Source organism: Sporothrix schenckii (assembly GCF_000961545.1).
Source record: "Sporothrix schenckii 1099-18 chromosome Unknown Cont49, whole genome shotgun sequence".
Lineage (NCBI taxonomy): Eukaryota > Fungi > Ascomycota > Sordariomycetes > Ophiostomatales > Ophiostomataceae > Sporothrix > Sporothrix schenckii.
In genome coordinates this window covers 1,568,505-1,592,192 of record NW_015971150.1, presented here as the reverse complement: position 1 = coordinate 1,592,192, position 23,688 = coordinate 1,568,505, and the positions used below count along the sequence as shown (strand labels likewise).

The window sequence follows — 23,688 nt, the reverse complement described above, 5'->3', positions numbered from 1 at the left end:
CCAGCTTGTTTAGGAAGTGGTAGCATGCCCGCCAACTGCTGCGCTTTCTCACGCTACCGCACACCTCGTTCGTCGCTTCGCTCCTAGACCGCGAGTACAATGCCTTTTCTCCGCCGCCGTGGCGTAATGGCCAGCGAGTCGGACATGCGCCGGCACACGTCCATCTTCAATCTTCCACTCTCCGCCCCGAAGCTGCCGCAACAGCAGCAACCACCGCTGCCCGAAGCTTCTCTACCTCGCCCGGATCTTGCTACTACACAGTCGGAGCCGGTTGTGAAATTACTTGGAGACCCCGTCGCGGCAAGCTCTGCTTCAGACGACCTTGGCAATGCAGTGTCTGCCGCCGGCACTGCAGCTGCCATCTCGGTCACTCAGCCCTCGACGCCGGCCACCCCGGCCACCCCGGCCACACCGAGCAACCCGGCCATGCTCCCACCCTCTACACCGCCGTTCAATGGCAGACATAACAGCTCCGCGCGAGAGGACACGCGCGGCGCCGTATCAATCGACAGCGACTATCTCGGCCGACCGGATTCCCCTCCCATCCAGGAGCAGACTCCTAAGCACCGCCGTTTCTCATTACTTCGCTTCCGCAACGCTTCTGACTCTCAGCTCGCTGCGCGGGCCCGGCAGCAAGCGCACGCGGAGGAAGCCATCCCGCCGATCCCACACCGTAAGCTTACCCTGGCCGTTTTTGGCCACTCTATGTTTCTGTGTACCTAATGCTGACATCGTTACAGCACCCGAGATCATTATGACTGCACCGACGTTTGAACTCGGCGCGGCTCCCCAGAAACGGCAGAACCGCATGAAACTCCCCAACCTTGCGCGGAAATCGAGTGATTTGCCGCGTATCAACGACGGTGAGGAACCCGTTGGTCGCATGAGCAACACATTCGGCAGCTGGTCAAGGAGGGAAAGGCGCAAGTCGATGATTGCACCGCTCAAGTCACACGGCAAGCAACCTGCTGTGGCTTTCGACGAGTCGGCCATCGTCCAGCAGCAGCAGCAGCAGCAGCAACCAAATCCGCAAGGCCACTCGCCACCCGAATATGGCGACGAAGCGGGCACGACGCTGGCTCTTCCCGTCAACCGCCTTTCCGAATCCTCTCGCTCTGACGGCAGTTCGGGCGACCGTGTTTATGGTAGCACCACAACGACCACTCATACCGTCAGCACGACTACCACCTTCTTCCGACTGTCTCGCCGTCGCAAAAACTCCAACCCTCCTTCTCTCTTTCCTATCTCTCACTTGCCACAAAAGGGACAACCCACCACCCCGATCGAAGGCGCCATCTCAGAGAATAGCACCGACATTGACGCCCTCAACAGCAAACCACCGCCACCCAGAGCGCCGAGTCGCGGCGTGGGGGCCTTTGGGCGAGGGGGGCTTGGCGGTCTTGGCGTCGAGGAGCAGGACACGCCTACACAATCTCGGCCCGTTTCGCAGAGGCATGGCGCTTCGACCCCGCCGAGGGGCCTGGCGCCGTCTCCCGCCATGGCCCTCTTCCATAAGGGCAACCCGTCGCCTGCTTCCGCCTTCTTCCGACCTAGTTCAAGGAATTCAGGCCACTCGTCTCCAACGCGCTCCATCCCAGGGGCTCCTGGGCCACTTGGTAGGGGCCGGTCCTCGACCATGAGCTCCGTCGGGCGAGACTCTGTGGCAGGCCGCGAGTCTGTGGACGAGCATTTAACGCCGCCCACCCTTAGAAGCTCTTCGTCTGCTACGGGCAGGAAGAGCTTTAGTGACTTGCTTGGACTGAGCCGGTTACGGCAGAACTCTGAGCCAAATCGCCAGGGTGCCCTCACTCCTGTGACCCCCTGCTCATCTACCTCCAAGAACAACTCTTTGCATCTGCCGCGGGACTCTTTTGTCCTGCCAGAGCGCCGGGAGGATGACACACCCGCTAAATACTTGGCTCGTTTGGAGGAGGTGGTCAGCCGAAGCGTGATTGGCAGTGCCTTGTCAAAATCCAGTGATCCGTTCTCGCAAGCGGTTCTGCGGAGTTACATGCGCAGCTTCAAGTTCTTTACGGACCCCATGGACATGGCGATTCGAAAACTGCTGATGGACGCCGAGCTGCCACGTGAGACGCAGCACATTGATCGCTTCCTCCAAGCCTTTGCGAACCGGTACCATGAGTGCAACCCAGGTATTTTCTCCACGCCAGACCAGGCGTACTTCATCGCATTTTCTCTTTTGATTCTGCACACGGACGTCTTCAACAAGAACAACAAGCACAAGATGCAAAAGTCCGACTACCAGAAGAACACACGCGGCGAGGGTATATTTGACGAAATCCTGGAAGTGTTTTATGACAATATCACGTATACGCCCTTCATTCACGTCGAGGACGATATCGATATCAACGGCGAGCGCATTGTTGCGCATAAGGCGAAGCGCAAGAACATCCTTCCCAACGGGGGCCTCGACATCGCCAAAAAGTCGAGCAAGGAGCCAATCGACCCATACACCCTCATCATCGACGATAAGCTAGATATTCTGCGGCCAAATCTCAAAGACGTCATGCAACTCGACGATCCGTACAGCTATCTTGGCACAGCCAAGTCCCTGAACATGAAGGAGCTGCAAACCACCTTCTTCCGTACGGGTGTACTGCAGATCGTCTCGGCCCGCTCACGCCCCGATGCATTTATGACTGAAAAGACGGTGACCAACCCCCAGGAGGCACACCCCGGCATTGTGGATATCAAAATCACGAAAGTCGGCCTCCTTTGGCGCAAGGACGCAAAGAAGAAGAAGACTCGTTCACCCTGGCAGGAGTGGGGCGCCATCCTCACAGGCGCCCAGCTGTACTTCTTCCGCAACACATCTTGGGTCAAGAATTTGATGCACCAGTACGAGACCCACATCAAGCACGGCCATGACGGCATTCCCATCATCTTCAAACCACCACTGGAAGAGTTTAAGCCAGACGGGCTCATGTCAACCAATGGTGCGGTGGCTCTTCTGGACTCGTCCTACAAAAAGCACAAGCATGCGTTTACCTATGTCAGCCATGGCGGTGTCGAGGAGATCCTCTTGGCCGATAACGAAGATGAGATGAACGACTGGCTCGCCAAGCTCAACTATGCGGCCGCTTTCAGGACATCCGGTGTTCGTATGCGTGGCGTTGTTGGCGGCTTCTACGAGGGGCAAGACCGTCGAGCCATCCGGCGCGTTGGTTCCGACGATGGCCAGTCGGTTCAGACGCCGACCGGTGAGGTCACGATTACGCGCAGCAGAATCGACCACAAGATGGCCCACGACATTCTGGCGGCCCGTCGGGATATCATGGTCCAGAAGATGGAGGACGCAAACCAGAAGCTCGACGAACAGGGAAAACGCCTCGAGGTGCAGTTGCGCAACTCGCGCCATCTGCAGATTCTGGCTCCCATTCAGCCCAAGACACGTGAGCAAATGCTCATCTCGGCAGCACGGATGGATACGCAGCTCAAGATGACCCGGATGACCATGTGGCGGCTCAAGTGCCACAAAGATATTTTGGAAATGGACCTTGATGATGAGCGGCAGCTGGCCCTGGATCCGGAGCATGCTTTGGAGAGCGGCGCCGCTTTTGCCGGCATTATCGGCGTGTCGCCCGCCACTTCCGGGATGGTAGCGCTCAACAGCGGTGCCCTGTCGTCTGCCGTTGACAAACCAGCTCAGTTGCATTCGCAGCATGCCCAGCTCCATCGTGAAGAGTCCAAGGCCAGCACTTCGAGCACCGTACTTCCTCGCAGCCCGACATCGGCCGCACGCCGCGGCTCCCTGGCCAGTGGCAGCATCGGCTCTGGTGGTGCTGCCACTGGACCAGTCGCTCCCGACTCGCCAACGTCAGACGACGTTTTCCAGACACCGCCAACGAGCGCCACGGGGGCCGCGTTCTTCCAGCACAAGCACCAGACGTCGTCGGATGTTGCAGCCGCAGGGCTCGACTTTACCAGCCTGCGGAAAGCGTCGGTGTCGAGTGCCATGTCCTCCGGTCCGTCGATTGCGGCAACGCCGCCACGCGCTGTGCGAAGCCTGCACTCGGCGCACGAAAGCATCCCGTCATCGAGCAAGCAGGCAGGTCCGACTTCTGCCGCACAGAATGAGGACAACGTCGACCCCAACGACGTAGATGCGGACGAGCACAGTCTTCTCCAGAAGACTGGCCTGCTCGAGTCGGTTGCTACCAGCACGAGTGGCAGTGCGAGCGGAGCGGGTAAGAACAAACCGGTCGGCCTCGAGGATACTGGCAGTATCCCGTACGACTCGAAGCAGCAATACACCCCCGAAGCGTCGCAACCGTCTCAGCATGACAAGAACAAGATCCGCCGCAGCTTGCAGCGCACGCTGAGAGAAGGTGCCGGTCACCTATCTACGCGCGGCCGCAAGCCCAAAGATGCATCGACGACTGGCGGCCAGGAGGAAGCGGCCGACGAGCCCATCATTCTTGAGCGTGGCACCGGATCGTTTGTCGTGCACGGCAAAAAGGCGTCTGTGATCAACTTTGGCGGCGACTTCTCGTCCATTCTTCCGCCTGACGAGCGTCTGCGTCAACGGAAGCAGCAGCAGCAACAAGAGCAGCAGCAGCAGCAGCACCAACAGCGACGACAGTCGCAACATTCTCAGCGCTTGCCAACTGTACCCGACTCGACTTCGCAGTCAACAGCTGCAGTCGTGCAGCAGCCGTCGACGGGTCAAGACGACGCGAGCCTGCTGTCGTCCAGCAACGGTGGTGAGAATAGCATCCACAACGGCAGCACAGACAATAACCAGTTTGGCATCCACAGCGACTCTCGCGTAGCCATGTTCCAGGACCGCGAACGCCGTGAGTCGGCTGCCAGTGCCAGCACGGCAACGGCACGCAGCTTCCGCGAGCTGCACCGCAAGTACTCGTCTGTGCGCGCGGCCAGCCGGTCGAGCACGGGCGGTAAGGCGCTCGTCTCGGACGACGACGAGAGCGAGGCGGCCGTCAGCAATTCCGAGGGCCGGCACACCCCTCTGCCACTTGGGCCGGACGAGGCTGGCAGCAACGACCGCGAGCGGAAGCGGAAGAAGTACTTGTCTGGTGTGGGCGAAGCCAGCGGGAGTGAGGAAGAGCGGCGGGCAGTTGCGGCCAATGTCGCTCCTGACTCGGACGACAGCATCGACGGTGACGACGACGATGACGACGAGAGCAATAACGGCGACGCTGTGGACGCCGAGGAGTTCCTCAGTGTCCCGAGCAGTGCAGCCGCACAAGCACAGTTCTTCACACCTGACCCGCCAGCGTCGCCAGCGTCGCCAGCGTCACCCGCGCTGCCGTTGCAGGCGCCAGAAAGCGCCGATGCCACCGACGCCGAGGAGCCGGGTCCGAGCCGGAAGCTCCAGGCCGTTCAAGTCTAGTTGGCGCGGCGAATCTCCTGCGGACTGTTGAGCCGACACAGATCCAGCTAGATGGGGCTTTCTTCGATGCGATAATTTTTACACTCCTTTTATTGCTTTATCCAGCGGCCTTGCTTGGTACGACGGTCGTTACTTTACATTCTTTCTCGGCATTGTCATATCCGATCCTTTTACCGGATCGTACCACCGCCCACCACGGCTGTGTCAACACATAGCGGGTTTTCTCCTTGGCTAGGATTTCCGTCTAGTGTGCTTTTTAGTTTTCTTTTCTGTGAGATGTATCATTAGAGCGACGGGATGGGATTGGTTCGAAGGGGCCCGGTGTCGGGCCCTTTTTTCAGGATTGTGCATTATTTTACAGCGGGTAGAAAAAATCGGTAATAATGAATCCATACAATATTTTGTAAAAAAATGCATAGTGTGCCGCAAACAAACATGCAAATTCCCAGTGACCATATCGTTGATGGGCACGATGTACTCCATACTCTGTACACCTTCGTCTGATCTCAGTGAATCTCGGTGATGAAAATTTATAGTTTACGGACATTTTGCTTTACAAGAAGGTTTCTCAAAATCACTCTTAAAGGCACGGGTTCACTCTTTGGGACTGCAAACGCAGATGTCAGGGGCCATGCACGTAAGGCACAATAGCAAAAGGGAAATCAAAACAATTCAAGACCTCATTCGCCTTTCACGCGATGACGTTCGGTCGGAGCCAATGAAAACGGTGCATGCAAGACCCAACTGCGGTCCGCAGCCCATGAGAGAAGCGCATCTCCCCAGGAAATCAAAACAAACGCGTAAAGTGGTTTTGGTTCCAGGGAGGGTTGGGCCGTGTGTCGCGTCGCGGGCCAATGGTGCACAACGTCGAATTTCACCACAGCCAATCACAGCCCGCAGATTCGGAAAAGGAGAGGTCCGCGCGCGTGGGCCGGGACCCAACCTTCAAGGCGCCAGCACACAGTAGCCAATCGGCACGCGTGCTGTTTTACTGTTCGTTGTTCGTGGGCCGTTTGTTTCGTGTGCTTAAAGGAGAAGAAAGACGAATGTTGTGACGATGCCCTTAGGTGGGGTATTTTTATGTCTTTTTCTATCCCTTGGCCTCGCGATCCCCTTTGAGGGGTTCTCTGTTGTTGTTTATAATTGCCTCTTTCGTCTGCAAGTGGATGCAGAACGCGCAAGACGTAGTGCAGGGAGGATGTCAGGGCACGTCCGTCGTTTCTTTTCGAGACGTGAATCGCCAGTCCCGTCATACGGACTGCTCTGCATAGCGGCATCGCCAGGCACAGGCACAAGCAGCGTGACTCGATCGATCTTGGGCGTCGTTTTCACGGCAGAACGTGCACAGGCACACACACGACACACATTTGGGGCGGGTGGCTGTTGTGTGCGCAGTGCTACACTTTAACGTGTCGAGATGTGTGAAAAGTTGGCTCGTGCAGTCAGCCTCGCGACTGCCCACTCGCAGTCACGGGACTGTGGTATGGTTTGGCCCGCAGTGCAGCCTTCCGTGGTGTGTGTTAGTGTGCGTGAATCGTGCATCGCGCTTTCCACTTACACCTGAACGCAACTGCCCCAACTTCCAACTACCTGACCTCGTGGCGTAAAGGGACTTGCTTGAGTTTGGGAAGGTGCCGCCTGTCAGGGAAGGACCAGGCCAGACCCAACGGTCTCCACGGGATCGCGCCCATGGCCGGCCCCTTGCCTGAGACAACAATAACAAACAACGGGCGGACAGGTAGCAAAGGGGACATTGACAGCGAACGAACGCCAGACAGACAGCTTTCGCGTGCTGTTGTGGGCCAGGGCCACTGGTACGAAGTATGCGCGTCAAGAAAAAATTGGGCCCCCAACCGTAGTACTCCGTAATTACAGAGAGCAAGTTACTGAAGGGGAGCTTTCCCGGGCGCTGTTCTTACGAGGGTTACAGCACTGTAAAGTCCCTGATGGTTGATTTTCAGGGGCGCTAATCCATTTTGGTTATAGTGGCTTCGCTCCTCTAAACTTACCATGCCACAACAAAGGCAAGTCCAGCCCAGAAGGCCTGCCCGCTACCGTCACCTTTGCTCCTTCCCTTCGCGTTTCTCCTGTTGTCCCTCTTTCATGTCCTGGTCCACTCTAGTTCCCCTGCCACCGCCAGCCAAAAGCCACTACCGCCCGCTCCCCGTCGCTGCCTTTCCGGCCAGAGAAACCCCCAGCCCAAGGTGACTTACCTTTCTCGCACATTCCTTGGTCAGTTGCTCCTTCCTCACCCTCGACCAACCTCCGTCCGACCACGAACTAGGCAATTCGAGCACGACAACAATAACGTCTTGCTGCCACCACCGCCACCTCTTCCCACGCTCTCCTCCAACCTGCGCGACATCGTACATCGCGGCATCACGGCATCGTATACCGTGTCGCCTTCAACCGAACCTAAACGTCGTCTTTCCTTCAAATGACAAACGCCGTCGAAGTAGCCGCCCGCGCACCTATTGCTATCTGCATCGTCCTAGAAACCACCTCCTCATTGTTTCTTCTCCTATTGTCCTATTGCCTATCGCCTCTTCACGACATCTATTGACGCCCCTGGGACTTGACGCCGACCACCTATTTGTTGTCTCGGATCCATCAAGCTTCGACATCTCCACGCCAGAAAACGCGATCGTCTCACGGCCTTGCTCGACCCCAAAGCATGCTGTAGAAAGCGACAGCAGCATTTTTGTCGTCTTCGGCCCTCGCGCGGTTTTTCATCCGCTGGATCGCAGCTCCTTTCTTCATCGGATCTCCAGGCGAGGCGTCCGTCGCTGCCCGCACCCACCACTCTCATCGTGCACGCCCGACGACAAATCGATTTCGACCACCCATCACACACACCATGGCTTCCGACGCCAATAAAGATGGCGTCGGCTCGATTGCCGGCCCATCGTCAACTGCAGCAGCACCAGCAAGCATCTCCGCTTCACCAACGGTGTCGTTGCCGCCCACCTCGTTCGCCCTCACCGCCCCGTCCACTTCATCTTCCTCCGCCACAAAAGCAACCGCTTCGCATGCAAGAATAGCGACCACACCGCCACCACTTGCAGCATCTGCGCAGCCGGCTGCCGCGCCGTCTTCCTCGTCCTTGCTCCGCACACACCTATTTGACATCAAGAGAAACAGCAATGCGATGGACGGCACCAGCAATTCGGCACCCGGAAGTAGTACAAGAAATAACACATCGGCGGCTGCCCGGCTCGCACGGGCCACGGCCCGCATCAGTAGCGGCAGCGGCAGCGGCAACGGCAACAGCATCGGAAATGGCATCGGCGGCAGCAGCGACAGCCACATCGACGCAACAACCACCGGCAACCGCAACCGAAGCCACAGCACAGGTGTCTTGGACGCCGACGCAGTCGATCATGCGCTTCGTCGCGAACTTGGTCGCCAAAGCTACCACGTACCACCACCGCCGCAACGAGAGGGAACACCCGGTGCGAGCCCGCATAGGAAGCGGCAACGTATCAACGGCGACCGGTTCGTTTTTTTTTTCCTTTTCCCTCCATCTGTTCTGCTTTTTGGTCTTTTGGTGGCACGATATTAACTCCCCCCAGCTTCATTCCGACAAGGTCGGGCCAAGACTTGCAGGCCAGCTTTAGTCTCTTACACGAAGACGGCTCGCCTGCGACGCCTTCAAAGCAGAAGAAGCGCACGCCGCACGGCGATCTTCACTTCCAAAAGAGTATGTTATTCACTGTCAATATAAGATATGCCGGTCATAGCAGTCACTAACACACGCCCAACAGCCGAGGAAGCCAACCGCACGTTCTCCACGCTGCTCCGCGCCGAGCTCTTTGAAGACTCAATACCACAGGTCACACCGCCATCCATGTCACCCGACCACACTCTGCCCAGTTCTTCCAGAGTCACCAATGCCATCGACGGCACCCGCTCACATACCCCGCCACGTGCCACCAATCCCGCCGCCTCCTCGGCCTCTGCTACCTCCATGACGCCGTCTACACCACACAAGAACCTCTTCTCGTATATGTCGCCCCGCCAATTCAGCCATGTTGCCGGCCACCCAACGCCGTCCAGAACACCACAAAGCCGGCACGGTCCGAACCTCGATACGCGCGCCGAGATTTACAGCCTGTCTCCGGTCCGTTTCGGCAGCCAGCAGATCCTCATGAGCCCTCGCCGCCAACCCAGGGCCGTCAGCAAGGTTCCCTACAAAGTACTCGATGCGCCAGAGCTGGCCGACGACTTCTACCTCAACCTGGTTGACTGGGGCAGTGCGAACGTCCTGGGCGTCGGCCTGGGATCGAGCGTTTACCTATGGAATGCGCAAACGAGCCGGGTTAACAAACTGTGCACTCTGCCTGACGACGACACCGTTACCAGCGTGTCCTGGATCCAGAAGGGCACGCATCTTGCCATTGGTACGAGCAAGGGCCTCGTCCAAATCTGGGATGCTGAGAAATCAAGGCGCTTGCGTACGATGACGGGGCATACGATGCGCGTCAGCTCGCTCGCCTGGAACACCCACATCCTCACATCCGGTTCCAGAGACCGCCTCATTTACCACCGTGATGTTCGGGCACCGGATCAGTGGCTGCGCAAGCTCGTAGGACACAAGCAGGAGGTCTGCGGTCTGAAATGGAACTGCGAAGACGGTCAACTGGCCAGCGGTGGCAACGACAACAAGCTGATGGTATGGGATAAGCTCTCCGAGACGCCGCTATGGAAGTTCTCCGACCACACGGCGGCCGTCAAAGCCATTGCCTGGTCGCCCCACCAGCGTGGTCTGCTGGCATCCGGAGGCGGTACGGCCGATCGCCGGATTATCTTCCACGACACGCTGCGCGGCACCGTGATCAACGAAATCGACACCGGCAGCCAGGTCTGCAACCTTGCTTGGTCCAAGAACTCCAACGAAATCGTGTCCACCCACGGCTACTCGCAGAACCAGATCGTCGTCTGGAAGTACCCGTCCATGACCCAAGTGGTCAGCTTGACCGGGCACACCTACCGTGTGTTGTACCTGGCTATGAGCCCGGATGGCCGTGTTGTGGTCACTGGCGCCGGTGACGAGACCCTCCGCTTCTGGAACGTCTTTGGCCGCAAGCCCGGTGCCCGCGACGATAGTGACGGCAGTGGTGGCGGGCGTCTCGCGGACTGGGGCGTCATCCGATAGACGGCGCACCCATCGCAGTACCTTTGACTCTCAATTCTATGCTCATTTTTTCCTCACCTTTATGTATACACAGCATCCAGGTACTTTTTCATAGGCATTTTCAGGCGCACCAAAGGAAAGACGACTAGCGACGCCATGGCAAAGCAGCACCCGTCCCCCCTGAATAGCGATGGCCTCCCGTGGTCTTTCTTCGACGCATGGTTCTAATATTTTATTTATTGTTTGAATCCTCATTGGCTCGGGAGGTCGGCTCATGGTTGAGATTCTAGTCTTTCATTTTTGGATTGCTTGCCATTTCCTTTTTTTTTTCGGGTTGTTTTCGTTGCGGGCTTTCTACTTTCTCATTACGGCAAAGGCATAACATCATGATGAAGCGGGTTTTCTTTGTATGGTTTTTATTCTTGCATCTCGCAAAGGGGGCCAATCTCAGCGTGTGGGTTTTAATCATTAGGGTAAAAACAACATTTATATGTGTTTAAAATGATGCCATCGAATGAGTACATGTGAATAATCTGCACGTCCGGACTATACGAGTCAGTAGTATTATATACGTGTGGTATTCACAATCTATTTATTGATTTCTTTTTGTTTTTGTTATTATTAATTTTATTTTGATTCATAATACACTCCGAAATAAAAATATGCCGACGACGTGAATAAACATTTTGGTTTTAACAGTTTTAATTAAAATATCAAGTTTACCTCAACCCCAAACCAGCATCGCATAGCCTTTGGGGCATTCGACAGTATATCCAAACAGTCGACTGTGAAGTTACAAATATTGAGAGTAACCAAATTCAAACCGAAATTAATTTGCTAGCTACCAATCTATGTCCACCATCCAGGTCCGGTCCCCTAATAATATACTATCCGGGTATCAATATAAGGAGTGAAAGGGAAAACGATAGCCACTTGTAAAGAAATCGAGACCAATACAATATCCAGAATTCCAGCAATGAACAGGAACGAAAAGCAAACAGAATGGGGCGAGTGAAGTGAAATGTGTGTCCATGAGGAGCAAAGAAACCCAAATAAAAGTGCAAACTATGATTCTACTGTATCTTTCCATTCCGTCGTGTTTCTTGTCATTCTGTCGTCGTCGTCAGGGGAAAAGTCAATACATGAATAAACGCATAAACGGAATAAAAATCAAAAACAGGAGTCGTGAATGTGCGTAGGTGACGTGATAGAGAAGCAAATGCAAAACGGGGAGAAATACAATAAGCAAACCCGTAGACAACGGTAGACATAAAGTGGAAACAGTGAAAGAATGGTCCATCAAGATGACAACGAGAACAACAAGTAATCTCATGCTGGCAGTCCCTTCCCCTTTACATAATCTCCGTTTGCCCACCTCCTTAGTTACGGCGGCGGGCCAAATCTTTGGCTCCCATATCCCAGTCGGCACCGGTGGCACCCGTCATTGTAGCTGCCGCGATGGCCTCAGCGGCAGACGCGACACCGGGTGTCTTGGCTCCGCTGTGGGACGGGCTGTCGGTGCCGTCATCGTTGATGTCGCGGTCCAGAAGTGGGATTGCGTCGATGCTGTGGCGGCGGGTTTCGTCGTCTTCTTCACCATTGTCGGTTCCGTGCTCGGATAGCGGCTCGAGCGGCGGGCTCGTCAGGTTGCTGTGAATGCCGCCGGCTGTGTCAGCCGGGCCGTCACCAGCGACCGCACCGCCCGAACTTGCACCACCGCCGCCAGCGCCCGGGGTGGTGCTGCCCTCGCCAGCCACAGGCTCGGCTGGGTGCCACTTGGCCACCTCCTGCTTCATGGCCTCCAGCTCCTTCTGGAACCGCTTGCCAAATACGTCAATGTAGTACGTCGAGCCGTTGTAGATGCTCCACGTGAACACGCCCATCATGAACACACCGCTGGCCCAGCGATACCGGAACCAGAGCGGGCACGGCAGCATGGTGCACACGGCATAGTTGTATTGGATGAACATGAAGGCCGGCTCCTGCAGCGCGTTGGGGAGCGCCAGCACGATCTTGCCGATCCATGTCTTGCTGTACGAGCGGCGCAGCCACGTGAAGGACGTTGGGCGGCCGGCGGCAATCTTTTCGCGCCGGCGCACGGTGATGAAGAAGTAGTACGACAGCTGCCAGAAAGCGTACGGGATGGTCGACCAGGCCAGCATCGACAGCACGTTGGCGTACGAGCCGCTGGTGCCGGGCGGTGCATGCTGGATGGCGTAGACCGCGGGGAACCGCACCTTTAGTATCTCGGGGGGCACGAGGTGGACAACACAGTGCAGGGTGGCGCACGGCATGACGTGGATGAAGAGCGACGTGACCTTGTCGAAGCTGTGGAAGACGAGCGAGTTACGCCACATTACAATGGCCACGGCATTGTTGCCAAAGGCCAGGCAGTAGCAGGCAACGAAGAGGCGCTTGGAGCTGGGGAACACCCAGAGGCTGAGCATCAGGAGGAAGTTGACAAAGTAGCAGAGGTCGGCCAGGAAGTAGTGGTAGCCGCGCCTGTGGTAGGTGTAGAAGCGGATGGGCATAAAGTAGAGGATCTGGGCGGTGTACCAGAGATGCATATACTCGGGCCAGCCGCCGATCAGGTAGCCGCTGATGAAGATGTTGAGGACGCCGCAAATAAAGGACACCTTCTCGCGCAGCGTGATGACCTTGGTGTCGTTCCACTGCCGGCCAAGCTTCTCCACGCTCGTGCGCATGCGCTTGCGGTACCGATCCAGCTGTTCCTCGGCCGACGGCACGCGATGCCGCCACTCCTCCACCATGCGCTCGCGTGCCACCTGGCTGCGCGACTTGAGGGCGTCGCGCGACTTCTTGAGCTTGCGTGTCTGTGCCGAGATGCCCTTGGACAGTTTCTCGAGCTGCTGCGGCAGCGCGAAGTTGTCGAGCAGGTCGAGGACGGTTAGCCGGTCCAGCGGCGGGATGTCCCAGTCCTCCTGATAGGAGCTACTGCCGGAAAAGGACGGGTGGCGTGACGAGCCGTACCGCGGACTAGGGTGGCCGGACGTCGTCGGCCCAAGCGTCGGGGTGTCGGCAATGGCGTGTTCAGGCACGAGCTGCGGCGAGCCAATGCTACCGGCAACATCAGCACCGGCAGCACCAGCACCAGCACCAGCACCAGCACCAGCAGTATCAACACCAGCAGTATCAGCAGCAGAAGCGTCAGCAGCGGCACCAGCATCAGCGTTGCTGCCGCCGCTGCTGCCCTCGGGCGTGAGTGCGATTTCGCTATCGGTCAGCGTGTCCTCGGACTTGGTGTTTCGGGACGTGGGTGTCGGGAGACCGGAGCCGCTCGACAGAGCAGCGAGCTCTGGCTCTGCCATGTCGGACAGTGTGAGTCTTCGAAATCGTTTGTGGTCGTTGTTGTGAAAGGAGACCTTGCGTAAGGCTTCTGCGCCGCGGAGAATCAAAACGTCAGCCATGGCCGGTACCACTCCTGGGACGGAGAACGAAGCAGCAATATTGTGTGCTTCATGCACCAGAAACAGAGGCACCAATAAACGAAGGGGGAAGCGGGTATTGGGATGGGTATATAAAAGTATAATGTAGTAAGGAAAAAAAAAAGTACAAAACTGTGCGATCCCAAAAGGGCAGCACGAGACGACGACGGGGTATAAAATGAGCACGAGGGGTGACCGGGTGGGGATATAGGGTCAGGGTAGGAAGAAAGAGAATAGGCGACCGAGACGGATGGAATGAGTGGAAGAAGGACGAAGTGTGGACAACAAATCGCCGGCGAATATGGAGCAGAGCAGACGGACCCTCTCGACGGTCGAGACTTAAGGGGACTGTCATACCTTTGGAGGACGGTCAGGGTCTTGCCCCACCGTGCATAGGAATACCCGTGCAGACGTGCGGAAGTCGGCGTAGTAGCGTGAGATCCACTGCACAAAGAAATGTAGGATGGGAGGAGTCGCGAAAGACAGAAGTGCTGAAAAGCAAAAGTGGCGATATCCCAAAGCGATGATGCAACCGCTGGCGAGAGAGCGGTCGGCCTGATAAACGCGCCCAAGGCAACAGCCGCAAAAAGGCGACGGGTCTTGAGCCTCGAGCAACTGTGTGTCCGGCGCTGATGCCGGGTGCTGCAGGTCCAGGTGACGGGGTGTGGATGTGGTTGCAAAAGTCGGGGGTGAGTCGACGTTTGCGGTTGCTTGTGATCGTGGACGGCTGGCACGAGGCAAGGAAAATGGCAGGAAGGAGCACCCCAGAAGCAGAAGACGGCAGGAGCCTATCTGGAAAGGGCTGTCATACGTACTTACAAGGACTAGCGCGGTCTAGCTGGCTGGCCCAGCACCAGGCCTTTGCTCCACTTGCCAGGCGTGGTCAAGGCCAGCCTTGTGGTTGGCCCAGAGGACAGTGCGACTGCCGTGGTGGTTTATTATCACCTGCGCACCTGCGAGCACACCGCGACCGGACTGGTGAAGCTGTCGGCTCTAGAACGTCTTTTCTCCATTCTGCCCAACGCCTCCAATTCCTTTGTAGCTTTTGCCTGGAAAGCTTATGCGCGCTGGATGCCGCCAGCCTGACCGTTTGTCCGGCAGACCCGCACTGTATGTGCCCAATGCGACTTATGTACGCACTTTAATTGTGCTACAGTGGAAGTACACCGTTTCTGGCGCGCCTTTGCACTGTGTGGCTTGACGTGTCTTCACGTGACCAAATTTGCGCGTCAGCAACGTGCCTTCCCCCGCGCTTGCGCCCGTAGCTGCCAAAGTCGCGTAAATCCCATGAGGGAAAGGAGGTGGTAAACTTGAGGACGTCGCGACCCTAATAACCCGCTCGACGTACCCCCATACCCCCTCCCCAGACTCTCGACGCTCGGCCGGGCAGTGACCCAGCATCGCATCGTTCGCTTCTCGACTGCTGCAGAATAGCGTGCCGACGATTTAATCGAATACACATCGACTGTCCTGTCTGCCAGCACGCATTGTTTGTTTGTGCCCCGTCACGCGCCGCTGGCCGCGATCGACTTCCAAACGAACCTCGCCTTATTACGCGGCCGACTCGGTCGCCGCACACGTTGCAAAAATGGGCAAGCTCAATCGCTTGGAGCTGTTTAGTACGTGTCGTCTTTTGTTGCTGTTGTTGCTTTCGCGATGCGTCTTTGTGGAGAGACGTTGCGCGCGCTTTCGCTTGCCGCAGACTGTCTGTATCTAACCCGACTTCCCTGCAGACTTCAAGTCCTACAAAGGCCATCATGTCCTCCTCTTCGGCGACTCCTACTTCACTTCCATTGTCGGCCCCAATGGCTCTGGCAAGTCCAATTCGTATGTCACCCGCACGCAATGCCGCTGGACGCACGGCTTCTGGCTTCTGTTTGAGGTCTGGTCAACCGACTAACCACGTTACGCGTGCAGCATGGACGCCATCTCCTTTGTGCTCGGTATCAAATCTTCCCACCTTCGGTCCAGCCACCTCAAAGATCTAGTCTACCGCGGACGCGTCATGGAGACGTCAAAACCAAACGAAGACACGCCTCTCCAACCTGACGCCAACGGCCACGCCAATGGTCACGCCAACGGCGACGATGACGACGACGACGACGACACCCCCGGTGATAAGAAGGCCGGCCGCAAGGACCCCAAGAACGCATGGGTCATGGCCGTGTACGAGGACGACGCTGGCGACACCCACCGGTGGAAACGGACAATCACGAGCGGCGGTTCCAGTGAGTACCGCATCAACAACCGCATCGTTACCGCCCCGGAGTACAACGCCGCTCTGGAGGCCGAGAACATTCTCATCAAGGCTCGCAACTTTTTGGTTTTCCAGGGCGACGTCGAGGCCATTGCGTCGCAGTCGTCGCAGGACCTGACGCGCCTGATTGAGCAGATCTCGGGCAGTCTCGACTACAAGCCCGAATACGAGCGCCTCAAGGCCGAGGCCGAGCAGGCCATCGAGAACCAAAACTTCCACCTGACCCGCCGCCGCGCCATCAACGCCGAGATCAAGCAGTACCAGGAGCAGAAGGCCGAGGCCGAGAGCTTCCAGCGCAAGCTGAACGAGCGGGACGACGCCATTGTGGACCAGATGCTGTGGAAGATTTACCACTACCAGCGCATCATGGACGACTCCAGCAACCAGATCCAGGAGCACAACGAAAATCTCGCCGAGTTCCGCCGCAACCTGGCGGATGCCGAGACGAAGCTCGAAGAGGCGCGCGCGGCGCAGGCGGCTGCCAACAAAGAGGCGTCGCGTGTGGAGCGCCGCATCCGTCACAAGGAGCGCGACATTGAGGACGAGGAGAACAAGCTCATTCCCGTCTCGGAGAAGGTGGAGCAGCTGTCCAACGACATCGCGCTGCTGAAACAGAAGATCACGTCTGCCACCGAGGAGCGCGATGCCCAAGCGGCGCGCGTCCAGAAAGCCGAGAAGGAGATTGCCGTTGTCGAGAAGGCGCGCCAGCAGTTTGAGAAGCAATGGAAGGAGACGCTGCAGAAGCAGGGCAAGGACTTGAGCGACGACGACCGGAAAGAGTACCACGCCCTGCGCAGCCAAGTCCGCGCCAAGTGCGCCGTGGAGCTTGCCGAACGCGACCACATCCGCCGCCAGCTCAAGAGCGACGAGGTGACCGTCAGCACAATCAAGGGCAACGTCGACAGCCGCCAAGCCAAGGTGACGAAGCTCGAGGCGGAGCTGGAGACGATTAAGGAGCGCCACAGCACGTGCCAAGACGATGTGCGCAAGATCGGCCAGGACGTGGACGGCGCCAAGAAGACGTTCAACCAGGCCAAGTCAGAGCGCGTGCGTGTCAACAACGCCGTGACAGATCTGGAAGAGCAGATGCAGGACATTTCTACCCGGCTCGAGACGGCCCGCTCCGGCATGGTGCAGAGCCGCAGGGAAACCCGCATGAAGGAGGTTGTCTCCCAGATGCGGCGCATTTACCCGGGCGTGCACGGCCGCGTCGGTGAGCTGTGCAAGCCGAAGCAGAAGAAGTACGACGAGGCCGTGGTGACGGCGCTGGGCCACGACTTTGACTCGGTCGTGGTCGATACCGAGAAGACGGCAGCCGAGTGCATTCAGTACCTCAAGGAGCAGCGCCACACACCCATGACGTTCATTCCCCTGGACAATGTCAAGGTCAGCGCGCCCAACACCGCCATCAAGAGCATACAGGGTGCGCGGCTGACGATCGACACCATCGACTTCGACTCCAACCTCGAGCGCGGCATGGCCTTTGCGTGCGGTGGGTCCGTGATCTGCGACTCCATGGACGTGGCCAAGAACATTGTCTACCAGAAGCGGCTGCCGGTCAAGGCCGTCACGCTGGAGGGCTTCCTCATCAACCGCTCCGGTACGATGACGGGTGGTCGTATGCCCGACCAAAAGGGTAACCGCGGCAAGCGGTTCGCCGAGGAGGACGTGCAGAACCTCGAGCGCATGTTCGAGAAGAAGCGCGCCGACCTCGAGAAGCTGCCCAAGCCGAGCCACCTGCTCCACCACGAGAAGGTGCTCAACGACGAACTGGTGCATCTGGAGCAGCGCCTTCGGTCTGCGCGCGCGGAGCTGCAGGCCTTTGAGAAAAACCTGACCAGCAAGAAGCAGGAGGTCGCCGAAGAGAAGCAGCAGCTGCGCGAGAGAGAAGCGAAGCATGCCGACGAGGCCGCCAAGCTGGCCAAGACGCAGAGCGCCGTGACCAAGACGGAGCAGGCCATCAGCAAGGTCGAGGACAAGATCTTTGGCGCCTTCTGCAAGAAGCACGGCTTCAAGGACGTGCGCGAGTACGAGGCGCAGCAGGGCAGCCTGGAGCAGCAGGCGGCCGAGAAGCGGAGCGAGTTCGAGGTGCAGCTGCAGCGCCTCAAGTCGACCATGAGCTGGGAGGCATCGCGCCACGACAGCACCAAGACGCGCGTGCAGCAGATGGAGCGGCGGGCACAGCAGCTCACCAAGGACCTCAAGGAATACCAGGCGGAGAAGAAGCAGGTGGAAGGGGTGATTGCGCAGGCACAGCGTGACGTCGCCAAGCTGCGCAGCGACCTCGACGCGATGCAGGAGGAGAACAGCGACACGGCCGACAACGTGGCGGCCGCGCGCGCCGAGGTCCAGAAGTGGCAGCGCGAGATCGAGTCGCGGCACAAGGAGATCAACGGCTTGGAGACAGAGGTGCAGAAGAACAGCGCAGCCAAGTTTGCCCTGTTGCAGCGGTGCAAGATGGAGCAGATCCAGATCCCGCTGGAGGAAGGCTCGCTGGACGACTTGCCCAACGAGGACCAGCTGCTCAACCAAGACCCCGATGCCATGGACATTGACGAGGGCGACGACGGTGTCATGGAGGTGGCGATGGACGACCACGGCATTGAAGTCGATTTTGAGCGGCTACAGGGCGAGCTGAAAGACGTACGTCCGAACCCCCGCCCCCCCTTTTCTCGTGCATGACTCGAATGTTACAGTATACTGACAGTAGTTACCCAACAACCAGGGCGAAGACGAGGAGCGCGTTGAAGAGCGGCTGGAGACCAAGATTGCCGAGCTGACGGCGGAACTGGAGAAGCTGAATCCCAACATGCGGGCCATTGAGCGGCTCGAGTCTGTGGAAAGCAAGCTGCGCGAGGTCGACAAAGAATTTGAGGACAGCAAGAAGGTGGCGCACCGGATCAAGACCGACTTTGAGGACGTCAAGAACCAGCGCACGGACGTCTTCCGCCGCGCATTTACGCACATCCAGGAGCAGATCACCGAGGTCTACAAGGAGCTCACGCGGACAGAGGCGTACCCGCTCGGCGGCCAGGCGTATCTGGACATTGAGGCCGAGGGCGACGAGCCGCCGTACCTGAGCGGCGTCAAGTACCATGCCATGCCGCCGCTGAAGCGCTTCCGTGACATGGAGCACCTGTCGGGTGGTGAGAAGACGATGGCGGCGCTGGCGCTGCTGTTTGCTATCCACAGCTACCAGCCATCGCCCTTCTTTGTGCTCGACGAGGTGGATGCGGCGCTGGACAATGCCAACGTCGACAAGATCAAGAAGTACATCCGCGAGCATGCCGGGCCGGGCATGCAGTTTATCGTCATCAGCCTCAAGCCGGGCCTGTTTCAGGACAGTGAGAGCCTGGTGGGTGTGTACCGTGACCAGGAGGTGAACAGTTCAAAGACGCTGACACTGGATGTGAGTTTTCCCCGGACCCTCTTCATGGCGTCTGCCCTATTTGATGTATTGTGCGGCAGCTTACTGACACATGCATTTAGCTTCGCAAATATATCTAATCACCAGGACAAACAAAAACAACAAAATCACATGGGACGGCGGGGATTTGCGGAAGATGTGAAGCGGACGAAAGGGGACATGTGAAAAAAGGGGATTTATTTAATTATGTTTTGCGGTTTCTGTTTGCGTGTCTGCAGCCCCGCAAGGGCTCTGCCGATGGTTATGTCTGTGTAAATATGAAATTTGGGCTGGCTGTTCAAATGCGGGTTGCGTGCTATTTTTAACGTTTATTTTCTTTCCTTATTTTCGTGTTTCTTTTTCTGAAGGCTAGCAACTGCGGCGATGGACAATGCTCGAGGGTGACTGTGTTGCGGATTCCTGCCATTTTCTGTGTTCTTATACATTTCTTGCCACTTTGTTCTACGTAATGCCAATGCTGAGCGGAGGTTTTCTTTTTTTTTATGTTCATTTTCATTTTCGTCCTCATCCCACGATTGTGTGATGTTTGACGTAGAGATCGCTCACTAATGGCCGACTTACACGACATGTGCAGTCTAGATCAAGGAGTCCACTTAGATCAACCCACGGATAGCCCATTTAGCCAAGGCGAGTGTCGCTGCGACTTTCTATCACGTCAGCCCGTAATCGACACTCTCTGTTGTGCTGCCGTCTTAGTGGCTCCTCACAGACGTGTTGTTTGACGCGAGCTGACGCAGAATGGGGGTCGTGCAGCGTGCAGCGTGGGAGATGGCTTGTCTCGCCTGGTAGGTACTTGTTCAATGACAATGTTCTGCTTCCCCTCATTTATCTCCAGCTTATTTACTTTTGTCTGCTTGGAATCATCGGCCCGAGGGACCTTTTTACAGCCACTTAAATCTGCAGCGCTCCTTCCTGACATTTTACCTGCAGTTCACAAATGCTTTCTCCTGCTGTTCAAAGTTAACAACTGCCCCTCCTTCCTCATTTGTCACCAGGAGTTGATTGTGAACCGAAAGCAGAAAGGCAACGACCACAAGGCTCTAGCCTTCCAACCACGGAAACACCAGAGACAGACGGGTTCTTTCCCTGTTGTGCAATTGTCCACCGCCGCCGCTATTGACTTAGACACGGCTGTCCATTCGCTCCTTCCGCACCAGCGAAAGCCGGAGTCCTGACGGCAGAAAATTTTGTCCTCTGTCCAACCCGGGCCCACTAGCGAACATTTTGTGGGCCGCAGAAGAGTCATTGCCTCGCTCCTGCCAAAACTCCAGGTTAACAGCGCGGCCGCTGCTAGTGTCGTTCGCTGCTTCTTTTTCGCTCTTTCCTCATTGTCGAACAGTTGCTCTTCTTTCTCTACTTGCAATTGCATCTTCTGCTTCACTCCTTTTCCAAGCTTCCAGAGACCTCACGACTCACGACTGTCTCTGTGGTTGCTCGCCATCCGGATCCCATACCCCCATTCCCCTCTGTCCTCCGAATTTCCTCCGTTGGCGAACGTGCCTCCCTTTGACTCGACCCCCCACCCCGACGAACGGCACGTCTTTCGAGCGTACAGCCTCTCCCCCTGTGCGCACGCAAACTGCACACTAAAAATACACGATGTCACGGCCATTGTTAAGAAATTCTGGTGGAAATGGATGGATTGTGCAGAAGTTTGGTGGCACCAGTGTCGGCAAGTTCCCAGACAAGGTCAGTGTGTCACACTCTCGCGCCGACAAGCGCAAAACGTGCTGCATTGCAGCTCCAAACGTGGCTCTCGGCGCGTTGGAACGAAAGGGCAGCCGAAAAAAAAATCACAGACAGACAATGCTAACAAGCTGTCCCGTTACAGATTGCCGAGGATATCGTCCGGTGAGTCAATATAAGAAATTAAACAGTCGGCACAAGAAGCACCTTGGGCGAGCCATTGCGCAATGCAAGGGTTCGCGAGTGGGGCAGAGACAACAATCATGTGCAAATGCAAGGGCGCAATACAAATGCGCATGCACGCCCGTTCTGAAACAAGACGACACCCAACAATGACAGCTCTACTAACACGCGGTGCCCAGGCAATATGTCTCGTCAGAGAACCGCATCGTCGTCGTCTGCTCGGCACGCAGCCCCGGCAAGAAGGTCGGCGGCACCACAAGTCGCTTGCTGGAGGTCGTCAAGAGCCTGCAGCTTCTTGGCCCAGCCGCCGCTATGAGCGACGAACCCGCCCAAGTCCAGCTCGTCGAGACTGCCCAGAAGCTCATCCACGACATCTGCAATGAACACGTCACGTCCGCCCAAGCAAGCGTCTCGGACCCGGCTCTTTGCGACGCCTTGTGCAAAGAGATCGACGCCGAGTGCCGCGAGCTCGCTGAATACGTCGCCGCCATCAAGCGCTTCAATCTCGAGGTCAACTCCCGCTCCAAGGACCGCGTCATCAGTTTCGGCGAGAAGCTGAGCTGTCGCTTCATGACCTACGCGCTGCGCGACCACCAGGTCGCCGCCGAGTACGTTGACCTGTCCGACGCCTTGCACTCCGGTATCGGAGGTGCAAACCATATCCACGACCGGCTCGACGCCGCATTCTACCGTGAAGCAGCGAGCGTGTTCGCCAAGAAGATTGCCGCCTGCGGCGACAGCGTACCGGTCGTGACGGGTTTCTTCGGCAACGTGCCCGGCAGCTTGGTGGACGGCGACGTGGGACGTGGCTACACAGATCTGTGCGCAGCACTCATCGCCGTGGGGCTCAAGGCACAGGAGCTGCAGGTCTGGAAGGAAGTGGACGGTATCTTCACAGCCGACCCAAGCAAGGTCCCGACGGCACGACTCATTCCGTCCATCACGCCCTCCGAAGCAGCGGAGCTCACGTTCTACGGCTCCGAGGTCATCCACCACTTGACCATGGACCAGGTCGTAAAAGCGGTACCGCCCATCCCGGTGCGCATCAAGAACGTCAAAAACCCGCGCGGCAACGGCACCATTGTTCTTCCGGACCCAGTACGTGCGCCTGGCCAGCAGCTGCAGCGCATGGGCCGCGGCAGTTTTGCGGTGGGCGCTGCAGCCCCAGTCACCAACGGCAACGGACCGGCTGCAGCGGCGGCTGGTGTGCGGCTCACGCCGCGGCGACCGACGGCCGTAACCATTAAGGACCGCATCTCGGTGCTTAACATCCACTCCAACAAGCGGTCCCTGGCACACGGCTTTGTGGCCCGCGTGTTCTCGATCCTCGACCAGCACCAGATCTCGGTGGATCTCATCGCCACGAGCGAGGTGCACGTGTCCATGGCCATCCACGCGCCGGACGTGTCATCGCCGTCCGAGGCTGGCGTCGCCGACAGCAATCTGGAGCTGGCGCGGAAACAGCTGGGCGCCCTCGGCGACGTTAGCCTGCTGCACGGCATGGCCATTCTGAGCCTGGTGGGTGCGGACATGAAGAACATGATTGGCGTTTCCGGCAAGATGTTTTCGACGCTCGGTGAGCACAACATCAACATTGAGATGATTTCTCAAGGTACGTCGCTGTCACCCACTCCACCCGGCCTCGGTCAATATACATCCCTTGCCTTGCCTTGCTCAACTTAAACTAACAACATCTTCAGGCGCCAGCGAGATCAATATCTCGTGTGTGATTGATGCGGACGAGGCCACAAGAGCGATGAATGTGTTGCACACAAATCTATTTACATTTTTGGATTAGGCGACGATAGACCGTGTATTTTATGTTTTGAACTGGGGGCATGTCTCGTCTTTTCTGCCACTTTCTTCTCTTCTTCGCATCTGCCTTCATTTTCTGGGCGTTTTGCGTTTTACTCTTTTGTTTTTGTATCCCCTAACCGCCTTGGGGTCGAATTAGGGCGAAGCCATTTTGCTTTTTTTTTGTTACGAAAAAGGGAAAAGAGATTTCCACGTTCCAATCTATCAAGTATCCTTTTCATTAACCAAAGAAACAACATACCCGACTAGACTGAACCCAATACAGTGATTAAAACACATGGTCCTTGTGTCCTTTTTTATTTTCAGATTTCCTTCACTTTTAGATTCGCCAAAGGCTAAAAGCAGTAAAGACAAATTGTCCCTGTA

At 57.1% G+C, this 23,688-nt stretch overlaps 6 protein-coding genes across 6 annotated transcripts; 4 read left to right on the top strand and 2 right to left on the bottom strand.

Annotated features, from left to right (window-relative positions):
- Positions 1–99: 99 nt before the first annotated feature.
- Positions 100–5,374, top strand: SPSK_04800 (Sec7 domain containing protein; the record flags this gene model as incomplete). Its single annotated transcript, XM_016731565.1, has 2 exons — positions 100–673; positions 741–5,374. The coding sequence occupies 2 exons, from the start codon at positions 100–102 to the stop codon at positions 5,372–5,374; spliced, it is 5,208 nt and encodes a 1,735-aa protein (XP_016583030.1).
- Positions 5,375–7,475: 2,101 nt separating this feature from the next.
- On the bottom strand, positions 7,476–7,746 carry SPSK_05739 (uncharacterized protein; the record flags this gene model as incomplete). The annotated part of the gene is made up of 2 exons (XM_016732476.1): positions 7,476–7,544; positions 7,588–7,746. The coding sequence occupies 2 exons, from the start codon at positions 7,744–7,746 to the stop codon at positions 7,476–7,478; spliced, it is 228 nt and encodes a 75-aa protein (XP_016583029.1).
- Positions 7,747–8,231: 485 nt separating this feature from the next.
- On the top strand, positions 8,232–10,529 carry SPSK_05009 (cell division cycle 20-like protein 1, cofactor of APC complex; the record flags this gene model as incomplete). Its single annotated transcript, XM_016731764.1, has 3 exons — positions 8,232–8,869; positions 8,947–9,074; positions 9,139–10,529. The coding sequence occupies 3 exons, from the start codon at positions 8,232–8,234 to the stop codon at positions 10,527–10,529; spliced, it is 2,157 nt and encodes a 718-aa protein (XP_016583028.1).
- A 1,358-nt stretch (positions 10,530–11,887) lies between these two features.
- SPSK_05077 (glycerophosphocholine acyltransferase) lies at positions 11,888–13,936 on the bottom strand (the record flags this gene model as incomplete). Its single annotated transcript, XM_016731830.1, has 1 exon — positions 11,888–13,936. One exon carries the CDS (start codon positions 13,934–13,936, stop codon positions 11,888–11,890), a length of 2,049 nt encoding a protein of 682 aa, XP_016583027.1.
- Positions 13,937–15,872: 1,936 nt separating this feature from the next.
- On the top strand, positions 15,873–19,803 carry SPSK_04834 (structural maintenance of chromosome 1; the record flags this gene model as incomplete). The annotated part of the gene is made up of 3 exons (XM_016731597.1): positions 15,873–18,854; positions 18,922–19,620; positions 19,726–19,803. The coding sequence occupies 3 exons, from the start codon at positions 15,873–15,875 to the stop codon at positions 19,801–19,803; spliced, it is 3,759 nt and encodes a 1,252-aa protein (XP_016583026.1).
- Positions 19,804–21,237: 1,434 nt separating this feature from the next.
- Positions 21,238–23,305, top strand: SPSK_05071 (aspartate kinase; the record flags this gene model as incomplete). Its single annotated transcript, XM_016731824.1, has 4 exons — positions 21,238–21,327; positions 21,470–21,489; positions 21,687–23,119; positions 23,208–23,305. 4 exons carry the CDS (start codon positions 21,238–21,240, stop codon positions 23,303–23,305), a joined length of 1,641 nt encoding a protein of 546 aa, XP_016583025.1.
- Between the last annotated feature and the right edge of the window lie 383 nt (positions 23,306–23,688).